Source organism: Prionailurus bengalensis, chromosome D3 (genome assembly GCF_016509475.1).
Source record: "Prionailurus bengalensis isolate Pbe53 chromosome D3, Fcat_Pben_1.1_paternal_pri, whole genome shotgun sequence".
Lineage (NCBI taxonomy): Eukaryota > Metazoa > Chordata > Mammalia > Carnivora > Felidae > Prionailurus > Prionailurus bengalensis.
Window position 1 is genome coordinate 46,073,305 of NC_057356.1, and position 12,664 is coordinate 46,085,968.

The 12,664-nt window shown below is 40.5% G+C and overlaps 1 protein-coding gene across 2 annotated transcripts in view; it reads right to left on the reverse strand.

Moving 5' to 3' along the window:
- NPC1 (NPC intracellular cholesterol transporter 1) overlaps positions 1 to 12,664 on the reverse strand; it is a 55,215-nt gene that overhangs the window by 27,297 nt on the left and 15,254 nt on the right. For both annotated transcript variants that reach the window (XM_043558454.1, XM_043558455.1), the window contains exons 2-4: positions 11,051 to 11,173; positions 9,986 to 10,092; positions 7,082 to 7,257 (exon numbers count right to left, since the gene is read on the reverse strand). In XM_043558454.1, the coding sequence (XP_043414389.1) occupies positions 7,082 to 7,257; positions 9,986 to 10,092; positions 11,051 to 11,173 (406 nt within the window). The remainder of the gene's footprint in view (positions 1 to 7,081; positions 7,258 to 9,985; positions 10,093 to 11,050; positions 11,174 to 12,664) is intronic.

The window sequence follows — 12,664 nt, forward strand, 5'->3', positions numbered from 1 at the left end:
TTATTTTAGTACATACAAAGACAACACACAAAATAAGAATAATGTGACACTTTGCACATAAAAAAGTAGTAGTAATGGATCCCATATTAACATTCGTTAACCAGTCCCTACTGTAGAGGCCGCTTTCAGGCAAACAGGCTTGAGCAATGGAATGTAGAAAAGACCCATCAGCTGACCCACCTCAAAATATCCATAGGCCCTAACTAACCAATGGGCTACTTGCAGCTGAGCACAGTTACCCAAAAAGGGAGAATTCCAGGGGCACCTGGGTGGCTCAGTCAGTTAAGCTTCCAACTCTTGGTTTTAGCTCAGGTCATGATCTCAGGGTTTGGTTCATGAGTTTGAGCCCTGCTTGGGAATTCTCTCTCTCTCCCTTTCTCTTCCCCTCCCTGACTTGTGCTCTCTCTCACTCTCTCAAAATAAATAAATAAACTTAAAAAAAAAAAAGAAAGGGGAGAATTCCATATATCGCTATGCCTCCACCTCCTCCCTCTCTAAGAACAGCCTCCACCCACTACCTCACTGCAGACGGCTTCTTTCTGTCCTGCCCACCACTCCCTTGTGGCGTATTCAATAAGCTTCTATCGCCTTTGTTCTGCCTCACATGAATTCTCTCACCTTCCCAGCCACGGGTTGCCAGCCTATCATCACCCTACATTTGGGGGCCCCCATCCAATGGAGAGATACCTCATTTAGATACCACACCTACTTGTTACAAACTTCTTTGGATCTTCTTCCCTAAACTTTAAAGAGACACTGATAAATTCACCGTGTTTAACCCTCACTCTTGAAAGGCAGTTCAGATAGAATGACTTCTTTAGAATTAGGATTATTCTATTGCCTTCTGGCCTCTATCACTGCTGGTAAGAAAATCTCCAACTGGCATTCTTTTGAAATGATTTGTATCTTTTTTCTACTTATTTTTAAGACACTTGTCTTTGGAGTTTTATAGTTTTTTTTTAATTAAAAAAAATTTTTTTAATGTTTATTTTTGAGACAGAGAGAGACAGAGCATGAATAGGGGAGGGGCAGACAGAGAGAGAGAGACACAGAATCTGAAGCAGGCTCCAGGCTCCAAGCTGTCAGCACAGAGACCGACGCAGGGCTGGCACTCACAGGCCGTGAGATCATGACCTGAGCTGAAGTCGAATGCTTAACCGACTGAGCCACCCAGGTGCCCCGAGTTTTATAGTTTTTCTATGCTGTATTTACATATGGATTTTAACAGCTTTACTGAGATATAATTACATACCATACAATTCAACCATTTGAAGTTCCAATTTAATGGATTTTAGCCCATTCACAGATAGGTGCAACCATTGCCACAGTCAATTTTAGAACATTTTCATCACCTTAAAGAAACTCTGTACTCTTTAGCTAATCCTCCCTCATCTCCCTACCCCCCCTCCCCCCAAGCCCTAAGCAACCATTAATTTATTTCTGTCTCTATAGTACATTTGCTTACTTTGGACATTTCATATAAATGGAATCCTATAATATGTAATCTTTTGTGGGTACCTTCTTCCACTTAGCATGATGGTTTCAAGGTCCATCCACATTGTAGCATGTATCATTCCTTTTTGTGGTGGCATAATATTCTGCTGTACGAATATACCACATTTGTTTATCTATAAATCAGCTGATGGATATCTGGGCTGTTTCTACCTTTTGGCTATTAAGAACAATGCTCCTATAAATGTTGGGTTACAGTTTTTGTGTGGACATACGCTTTTACTTCTCTTGTGAATGAAATGGCTGTGTCATATGGTAACCCTATGCTTAATTCTTTCAAGAACTGCCAGACTGTTTTCCAAAGCGACTGCATCTTTTTACATTTCTACTGGCAGTGTATGAGGGCTCTAATTTCTCCACATCCTCCTGACACTTGTTACCTGACCTTTTGCTTCTAGCTGTCCTGATGGGTGTGAAGTGGTATCCCAACTGTGGTTCTGATTTGCATTTCTCTGATGACTAACGATTTTGAGCATCTTTTCATGTGCTTATTGGCCATTTGTATAACATCCTTGGAGAAATGTCTGTTCAGATCATTTTCCCATTTTAAATTGGGTTATCTATTACTGAGTTGTGACAGTTCTTTATATATTCTAGATACAAGATTTAAAAAAAAATTTTTTTTTCAACGTTTATTTATTTTTGGGACAGAGAGAGACAGAGCATGAACGGGGGAGGGGCAGAGAGAGAGGGAGACACAGAATCGGAAACAGGCTCCAGGCTCTGAGCCATCAGCCCAGAGCCTGACGCGGGGCTCGAACTCACGGACCACGAGATCGTGACCTGGCTGAAGTCGGACGCTTAACCGACTGCGCCACCCAGGCGCCCCATGGATTTTTAATGATTAAATAATTTGCAAATATTTTTGTCTTTTCTTGATGGTGTCCTTTGAAGCACAAAACTCTGTTTTGATCATGTCCCAACATATCTGTTTTTCTTTTGTTGCTCATGTTTTTGGTGTCATATCTAAGAATCCATTGTCAAATCTGAGGTCATGGTTTATTCCTATGTTTTCTTCTAAGTGTTTTCAGGTTTTGGCTCTTACATTTAGGTTTTTGACCCATTTTAGTTTTTGTTTATGGTGTGAAAATATCCTTTTCCATGTGGCTGTTTTCCCAGCACCATTTGTTGAAAAGACTATTCTTTCCCCATTGAATGGACTTGGCATCCTTGTCAAAAATCAGATGACCACAGATATATAGGTCTAAGTTGTATCTCATTGTCCTATATGTTTATTTTTATTCCAGTACCACACTGTCTTTTCACCAGCTGGTAGTAAATTTTGAAATTGGGAAGTATGAGTCCTCCTATTTTGTTCTTCTTCTTCAGGATTGTCTTGGCTATTCTGGGTCCCTTGAAATTACATGAATCTTGGAATCAGCCTATCAATTTCTACAAAGAAGCAAGTTGGGATTCTGACGGGATTGCACTGAATCTGTACATCATATGGGAAGTACTGTTATCTTAACATTTTTAAGTTTTCTGATCCATCAACATGGAGTATCTTTCCATTTACTAAGATCCTTTCTTTTAATGATGTTTTACAGTTTAATGGTGATGAGTGTTTTACACTTCTTGTTAAATCCTAGGTATTTTATTCTTCTTGATACTATTGTAAATGGAATTTCCTTAATTTTACTTCCAGACTGTCCACTGCATATGAAGACATGCAACTGATTTTTGTGTATTTTCTTTCTTTTTAATTTACCTGGCTTCAAGATTAATTTTTCTGCCCCTAAGTCTAAGGATTCATCTCTCTTCCAATCTGGAAAACCCTTGGCCATTATCTTTTTACTTATTGTTTCTCCCCAACTTTCTCTTTTCCTTCTCTGGAGCTCCTCACATTATCCCACATGTCACTTCTTTAATGATCCCAGATTGTCATAACTCTACACTATTTTCTAGGTAATTCTCTCATATCTTCCAGCTCACTATTTGGTTTTCACGTTTTTATTTTATTAAATATTTTAAGCATACAGAAAATATGGAGAATAATACAATTCTCATTTATTTAGCACCCAGCTATATTAATCTTGTTTTTCATTTGCCCCAACATTAAAAAAACCAAATGCTACAGATACAGTTGAAGTCCCCTGAATACCCTTACTTAGGAGTACATTCCCTTGCTTAAGGTAAAACCACAACCCTGAATTTGATGTTTATCTTTCCCATGCATATTTGTGTACTTTCATGATATACTGTATACATAGATATGTAGTAGTGTTTAATATAAACATACTACATCTATCCTGTGACATTTTCAATTTTTCAAGTACTTCAAGTCAGTGATGTAACTAATTCATACGTTTTAACAGTTTTAAATATTCCATTATAAATTATGACTATGCTCCAAATATATTTATCCATTCTCCTCTTAATCAGCATTTAGTGCCTCAATTTAGTTAATTTAATAATGGACTTTTTATTTAAAAAAAATTTTTTTTAATGTTTATTTCTGAGAGTGAGAGAGACAGAGAGAGAGAGAGAGAGAGAGAGAGAGAGAGAGAGAGAGAGAGAGCGCGCGCACACGTGCACACACACACAGGAGACAGAGGGGCAGAGGGAGACACAGAATCCAAAGCAGGCTACAGGTTCTGTGCTGACAGCTCAGAGCTCGAACTCGTGAACTGCGACATCATGACCTGAGCCGAAGTCAGACACCCAACTGACTGAGCCACCCAGCCGACCCTATTAATGGCCTTTTTAAAGAGGAGTTTTAGGTTCACAGTAAAATTGAGCAGATGGTATAGAGAACTCCCACACACCTCCTGCCTCAACACAAGCACCTCATTACTATCAACAGCACCAGAATATATATATATTTGTTACAGCCGATGAACCTATAATGACACATCATTGTCATTCAAAGTCCACAGTTTATTTCAAGGTTCACACTAGGTGTTATATATTCTATGAGTTTTGGCAAATGTATAATGACTCATATCCACTATTATAGTATTAAACAATAGTCTCCCTGTCCTTAATATCCGCTGTGCTCCTCCTTTCTTCCCCTAGTACCTGGTAACCATTGATCATTTTACTATCTCCATAGTTTTGCCTCTTCCAGAATATAATAAACCTGGAATCATACAGTATGTAGGCTTTCCAGATTCACTTCTTTCACTTAGTAATATAGATTTAACATTCCTCCATGTCATTTCATGGCTTGATGGCTCATTTCTTTTTAATGCTGAAGGATATTCCATTGTCTGGGTGTACCCCAGTTTATTTACCTACTGAAGGACATCTTGGTGTGAATTATGAATAATGCTGCTACAACATGCATGTAAGGGTTTTTATGTGGACATACGTTTTCAATGCTTTGGGGTAAATGCCAAAAACCATGATTGCTGGATCATATGGTAAGAGCATTTTTAGTTTTCTAAGAAATTGTCAAACTGTCTTCCAAAGTGGCTGAACCATTTTGCATTCCCAGCAGAAATGAATTAGAGTTTCTGTGGCTCCACATCCTCACCAGCATTTGGTGGTGTTAGTGTTCTGGATTTTGGCCATTTTAACAGGTGCGTAGTGGTATTTCACTGTTGTTTTAATCGGGAATTCCCTAATAACATACAATGTTGAGCATCTTTTCATTTGTTTATTTGCCATCCATTATCTTCTTTGGTAAGGTGTCTGATCAGGATTTGTGTCCACTTTTCAATCAGGCTATTCATTTTCTTATTATTGAGTTTTAAGAGTTCTTCATTTATTTTGGGGTCTGTGGGTGGCTCAGTCGGTTAGGTGTCCGACTTCAGCTCAGGTCATGATCTCACAGCTCATGGGTTTGAGCCTCGTGTTGGGCTCTGTGATGACAGTCCTGAGTCTGAAGCCTGCTTCAGACTCTGTGTCTTCCTCTCTCTGCCCTCCTCCGCTCGGGCTCTGTCTCTCTCTCAAATATAAACAAACATTAAAAAAAAAAAAAAAAAGTCCTTCATATATTTTGTTAAGAGTCCTTCATGAGATGTGTCTTCTGCAAGTATCTTCTCCCAGTTTGTGCTTGTCTTCTCATTCTCCTGATGTCACCAATTTTTGACGACCACAAAAGTGCCACAATGAATGTTCTTATATGGTTCTTTGTTTATGTGCATTAGGAGTTTCTCTATGGCAGGCATCTATGTAAGTGGAATTTCTGGAATGAGGGTATATTCATCCTCAACTTTACCAGGTAGTGCAGAACGGTTTTCAAACACTCCTATTAAGTTATGGTTGCCAATGGTGCAGTATATTAGCATTCCTATTGCTTGAACATCCTACCAAATCTGGAATTGACCAATTTTTGCATTTGTGCCTGATGTGTGAAATGGCAGCTCACTGTTTTAATCTGTGTTTCAGTGACTGTTCCAGATACTGTTTATAAATCTTTTCACTTATGATTTCTGCTTTTCCTCTAGTCTAGAACACTTCCTTATCTTAAAGTCATAAATATATTCTGTATTTACTTCTAAAAATGTCCAAGATTAGGATTTTTAATCTATACACCTTTAGTATGATATACAAAGATAAAAATTAGATGATCAATTTTATCACATCATGTATATACTATCCACCCTTCCTTTAATGATTTGTAACAACACACCTGTTATATATCAATTTTCAATAAGCATGGTTCTGTTTCTAGACAGATGATCTCTCTTCATACAGTCAGGATGCTTTTTATGTCGTATCTTTTGGTAGATTTATTCCTACATAGCTTATTTTATTGCTTTTGTGATGGAGACAATCTTTTAATTAATTATTTTAACTAACATTAATTTATATTTCATTATTTTTTATTATTTACATTTTCTATTAAATTTTTGGTTACATTTTTAAGTGATCATTACAATTAAATCTGTATGTTGTTCTTATATGAATTCTTATTCTCTTATAGATGTTCTTGGGCACATTCTTTATTCAGCGGTGTTGAATCTGCTATTTATCTTTCAGTTCATTTAAGTGGCTCTTTCTTATTAATAGAGCCAGCTGGTTCCAATTCTAATCTTTTCATTCTTTTCCCCTTGTGTTCTATTCTTTCAGGACTCTTTCAATTCAATCATTTTCTACAAACACTAGATGGTCTTTCTCATACTATCCTATGATTTCTAGTTGTTATGGATCCTTTTCCCTACTGTGGTATCTGTTTACTCTCCCTTATAGTGATGTATGTCTTGAGTCAAATCTCCCCTCCTGCTTCCCTTCTTCATTTCCACCCTTCCACACTCTCCCCTCAGTTTTGCAAGTAACTCATGAAGTTACACAATTCATATCCACTAGAAATAAAGTTCTAATGTCTTCTAAGATATACAGAAAAGTAAACTTGCACACACTAAAAATTTCCATGTGGGAACTTACAGTTAGGAAGGGATTAAGCAAAGACTTCAAAAAAGATTGTTTTATAGGTTGTAGCTCAAGTCTTAGATACACGCTAAGCAACAAGTCGCATTTCATGGCCAATGGAATTTATAACTGTCATTTTCACACAGCTGACAACAAAAAGGAACAACCTGACCCAGTATCCTGATGCCAAATGTAATAAAGGAATAATTAAAAGCTTACCCCCACCCCCCACCCCCCCAAAAAGTTTACTCACCATTGGCAAAACTCTCTCCAATGTAGTACTGTAATTCTTTTACATTTGTTTTAGTCTGGTTTGTAACAGGATCAACATAATCTTCAGTTGCTGTGACATTCAGAAACTGACTTTGCCGAGGGCTACACGTCAGCTCGCAAAACAGGTTCACTAGGTTATAGAAACAGGATGGACATCTAAAGAAAAAGTAAACTATATTGTCTGATCTCACAGATAATAGGGCCAGCAAAAAGATGATATACAACAAAGAATATTTTAAATTTATTATAAAGTGACAAGTAAATTATCTAAGAACCTCTTAAACCCAGCATTTCTACACCTAAAATCTTGTGTTAAAATAAAGATGTCTCTTTAAAAACTGCCCTAATTACTACACATATGTTGTCCAGGTGCAATTTCAGAAAGACAAAACTGCTTCTCTGAATTCTGTGCTTTGCAATTTATAGACATGTTTTCTTTGTCTTGAACTAAAGGGACTCAGAAGCATCATGGGGACAATTCTGATTAAGAAGAAAAACAAGGGAAGGGTGCCTGGGTGGCTCAGTCAGTTAAGAGTCAGACCAGCTCAGGTCATGATCTTGTGGTTCGTGGGTTTGAGCCCTGCGTCGGGCTCTGTGCTGACAGCTAGGAGCCTGGAGCCTGCTTTAGATTCTGTGTCTCCCTCTCTTTCAGCCCCATCTCGTGCTCTGTCTCTGTCTCTCAAAAAAATGAACCTTAAAAAAAAAGTTTTTTTTAAAAAAGAAGAAAAACAAGGGGAAAACGAGATTCACGCGTTAGAATTTTCATCTTGCTACTGAAGGGCTTTCTTTTTTTTTTTTTTTTTTTTTTTTTTAAAGTTTATTTATTTTTGGGACAGAGAGAGACAGAGCATGAACGGGGGAGGGGCAGAGAGAGAGGGAGACACAGAATCGGAAACAGGCTCCAGGCTCTGAGCCATCAGCCCAGAGCCCGACGCGGGGCTCGAACTCACGGACCGCGAGATCGTGACCTGGCTGAAGTCGGACGCTTAACCGACTGCGCCACCCAGGCGCCCCTGAAGGGCTTTCTTTAAGCCCCAGGTAATCCCTTGACCCTCTCTAAACACAAGAGGATTTCCCCGTGACTTGAGAAGAAGGCATAAGAACAGCAGTGGTGTTCTCTGGCTGCATGGGTTGCAGAAACACACAGGTTCTCATGAGGACCACAAGCTGTCTGCTGTCCTTCAGGTTCAACGTTTAAGCTTCTAACGGTGACTTGTTAGGTGGGAGAACTCTCTCCCCAGTTTGGTTCACTTCTATTTGCAAAAGCTACAGCTTCATTAGACCTGCATTCTCGCTGCACAACCAGTCGAGATGACCCTCAACTCTGATGTGGTCCAGGTGCCCACATGACACGGAACAGGGAAGGTGGTCCCAGCCTTCAAAGCCCCTGGTCTAGTAAGGGAGCAGACACGCACACTGACCTGCTTGCTCTCAGGAGTCCCGTGCTTTACTGTGACAAGAACGAGAACCACAATTACACAATTCTAACACACACTACTCCTGGGGTGCCCAGATTTCTACCATGTTCTGTGAATCACAAACCTCTTTGCATGTTATTACGTTTAATCTCCACAATCAATTCTGGCAGCTGCACGTGTTAGCTTCTCATTATTTTCTATTATAAACAGAGCTGACAACACGGGGGAAATCTGGTTATCTTTTGATCTCGGTTATTTCTACGTCCATAATGCCTCACCTAGGGTAGGTGCTAAACAAATGTACTTTGACTGAATGATGGCTGCAACCTGCTCCATCACCATCCACTGGCCTTCCACAGGGTATGCTGGTCCAATTAGATTCTCCACTGTTTCATCTATTATTATAGGGTATGCTGTCCTGGAAGAACAGTTTAGGGATGGTTTTCCACTCTGTGTTGTCAGTTTAAACCTCTGGGAAGATGCAGGGTTTTCTCAGAGGATGTGGACCGCCCTGTCACCTACAGTGGTATGTGCACAGAGAAGCATCGCCCCCTCTTCCTATGTCCTTTATCAGGGTGCTTCAGTGTGAAAAATTTAGGAAGAGACCATGATGTGCTGTTCTACAGACCACCACCAGCTTGTTCTTTTGCACATTTGAGAACCGCTGAGTGAGCTCAGAGAAGAACACCTATTATGCAACCCTTTTCATGGCCCTGGTCATAGAGAACAGAACAGACTGGACAAAGAACTAATGTTGACAAAACGTCCCAGCTCTGCCAGAACAATCGTGTTAACAGCTATCAAAGGCCAGCTCTAGGGAGGACTGGGACTCTAGCATCTCAGGACACTGCAGGAAGAGAGAACCACGCCATCTAGGGGTGGGGCGGAGAGGGAGGTGATGCAGAGGACCGCACGGAAGAGGGTCTCGGGTCACAGACCTGGCAGCACCACCAGAACCTCTCCTCCCCACAGTGCCCAGAGGCTCGAGTATGAAAAGACCAAGTCCCTTGGGTGAGGACGTCTCAGAGGAAGCCCCCACATTAGTCCTGCGTGTAACTAGGAAGAGAACTAAATCTGGTAACTATTACTTTATCGAGAAACTGTCCTTTATTTCTGAGAAGTCATAAGATTGCTTTCCTGAAATAAAATGAAAACCAACTTTTAAAAGGAAATCAGGAGGGGCGCCTCAGTAGCTCGGTCGGTTAAGTGTCCAGCTTTATCTCGGGTCATGATCCCAGGTCGAGCCCCGCACTGGGCTCTGGGCTGACAGCTCAGAGCCTGGAGCCTGCTTCAGATTCTGTGTCTCCCTCTCTCTCTCTGCCCTTCCCCTGCTTGTGCTCTGTCTCTCAAAAATGAATAAACGTTAAAAAAAAAATTTTTTTTTAAGGAAATCAGGACATCACTAGTTAACAAGTGCTCAAAATCTACTATTTTTTTTTTTGTTGTTTGCCAGGTGGTCAACCTACCTGGACAGAAACTGTAGAGGCAGTTGCAGGTTGTCTTTCAGTGTCCGGAGCTGCTGCACATCGCAACAAAGACTGACATTGTCAAAGAAGAATCCTGGACAGAGCTCCTTTTGGGTGAGAAAGCATGGTTATCAGAGCAGCAAAGTCAAATCAGGACACACATTACTCAATAAGGCAATTTTACTCACAGAGTCCTTTATAGGTATAGAAGGGTAAGAAATGTGTTTGCAAAGTTCTGGCAGAATTCTTTTACAGGGCTATCAATTTTACTATTTATAAACGAGGGAGTCACAAAAGTAGAAGCAGTAGAGTTATTCCAAATCTTTTTCCTATTTGGAAGCTCCCTTCCCTCCATGACAACCAGTTTGATCTCTTTAGTTTTCTGTTTAGGTTTAGCCCAAATGCTACTGACTACTTCCATTAGTCACGACAGAGAAAGTCAGAGGTCTTTAACAATTCTCATGAAAGTACCAAGTCAGTCGAGGAGACCCACCACATGGCAACTTGATTTTACATTACTGAGGCCTCTAAAACCAGACTTTTCCCCTCTAAAACCAGATTTTTCCAGTTCGTTTCTAATATCCCTGTGTATCAGGAAAGGTAAACAAGGCCAACAGAGAACAGAATCCTGGTAGCAACCAAAGTTCACAGGCTCTGGATGGAAAACGGGGGAATCACTAAAATAAACATAGGACAAGGGAGTCACAGCCACTTAGCAGCCCAGCCCGCCTGAGTCCTGAAATCCAGGAACCGAAAAAAAGCTAACTTCTAGTATATTTTCAAGAAGCTGCAAAGAGCAACATTTGCGGTACCAAGGTCAGTCCCTAAATAGTAACCTGTTATGCGGAAACTACAACTACGAGAAAGGCATAAAGTGAGTCCCAAAGAAATCAAGCCTCCGGGAGTTATGTTATCTTCTGTGCTATTGTGTGCCCCAGATAAGCGTTTGGGGTAAGATTTAAACCTGTTAGTTTCAGCCCCACCTCTCAGTGATATTTACAGTGTAATTACAGAGGATCTCCGATTAGCATTTTGTGTTCCCAGCGCCCAAGATAACAAACTTACCTGCACTAAGTCATACCCATCCTTCGGCAAGGGTTTTGGTGGCCCTGAATATTTGCAGTTGTACCTCTTATCTCCAGATGCAATTCCACACTCTCCATACCAGATGCAAGACTGTGCCAACACCTACAGACAGAGTCGACACAAAACTCAGTTCATCAGGGCCCCAAAGGTAATGGAAATTTCAACAGCGAAAAGCACCCATTCAAACACTATTACAGAACCTTCCAACGTTACCTGCAAAAGGAAGTGACAGCAAGAGGCACTGGTTAGCTTAACGTTTGGGGAAATATTAATTAAAATTGACAAGATGTCTAAAATGGGCTTGTCAAGTCAGTCAGCAAAGGAGGTAATAGAAATTACTTATTTACACAATTCCTAGTTCCTGCTAGTTTATTGTCAATGAAAGGAAGCTATAGTTCCATGTAAAGATCACTAAGAACCAGTGTAGAGGAAAGAAAGCAAGATAGTATGTGAGTCTGCAATTTTTAAGGCACTATTTTTGCACATCTGCATAAGAAACTACATCAGCTCCAAATAATGAAAGAACATTTCCATATGTATTTAGGTTGATTCACATCAGCCCATCAATGAGTAACATGAAAAGCAAAACCAAAACCCCCAATAAACCCTAAGAAAGAATCCTCGAGATTTAAGTAGAAAGCAAAGAATGTGCTAGCTCTAAGGACAACCACCTCAGCAATCTTAAAAGAAAAATAAAGATTTCTCAAGAGCCACTCATATTTCCCACGTGAGAGTCACCAGGCTGTCTGAAAACTCAGAACGGGAGGAGGGTGCAGCGTGAATCATCACGTCAGCACAGCCACGGAGATCCACCACACTGGCCAGGGCCACAGGCCTGCAAGGCCTTGCAATCATCCATCCTGTGGGGAAATAGAGGCCATCAAGTAGCAACTGTGACTCTCAAGATACCTCCTGGAAAAGCCATTAAAAGAAATCTGAATAGTGAATTCTCTCCAGCGGCAGTGGCACGTGACCAACATGTATGCAAGGAGGTCAGTCAGTCTGTGTTGATCCTCAGCATCAAGATACAAATCCCACCACAGGCCCTTGAGGCCCTAAAAACATGAAAGGAAACAGGCAGGAGGTTGGGGTGTGTCTGTGTGGGGAACCAAAGGGGTCAAGATTACTTTGAACTCATTTCTCAGGTATTTTCAAACAGAAATTATGACTTACTCCTATCTGTATTCATTACAAGTCATATGTTTAGGCCACAAGGGAGGGAAATTATACAAATGAGGAAGTGACAAGTATTCAACAATGCCACATATCAAACCTTTGGCAAGAAGCTGCAAAATTCCACCACCGTTTTTGTTTACAAAGAATCGCAATTATTTATTTCCATGAACCTAGCGATTCCAGGGAAAGTGCTCCTCTTTCCAAAATTCTAGTTTTCTGACTAAAAGGAAATTATCCATCTACTGAAGTCTGAAAAGGCAAAAAAGCTGAGGAGGTGGCATAACTGCTGACATGACATGTAATTTAAACACAAGTGGCCCCGCCCCAGACTGCACAGAATTCTCAACACAGCCAAAGGGCAAGCAGGTCCAAGCCTGGGCACTCTGGCAAGTCACCCGCCAGAGTGACAGAAGGCCA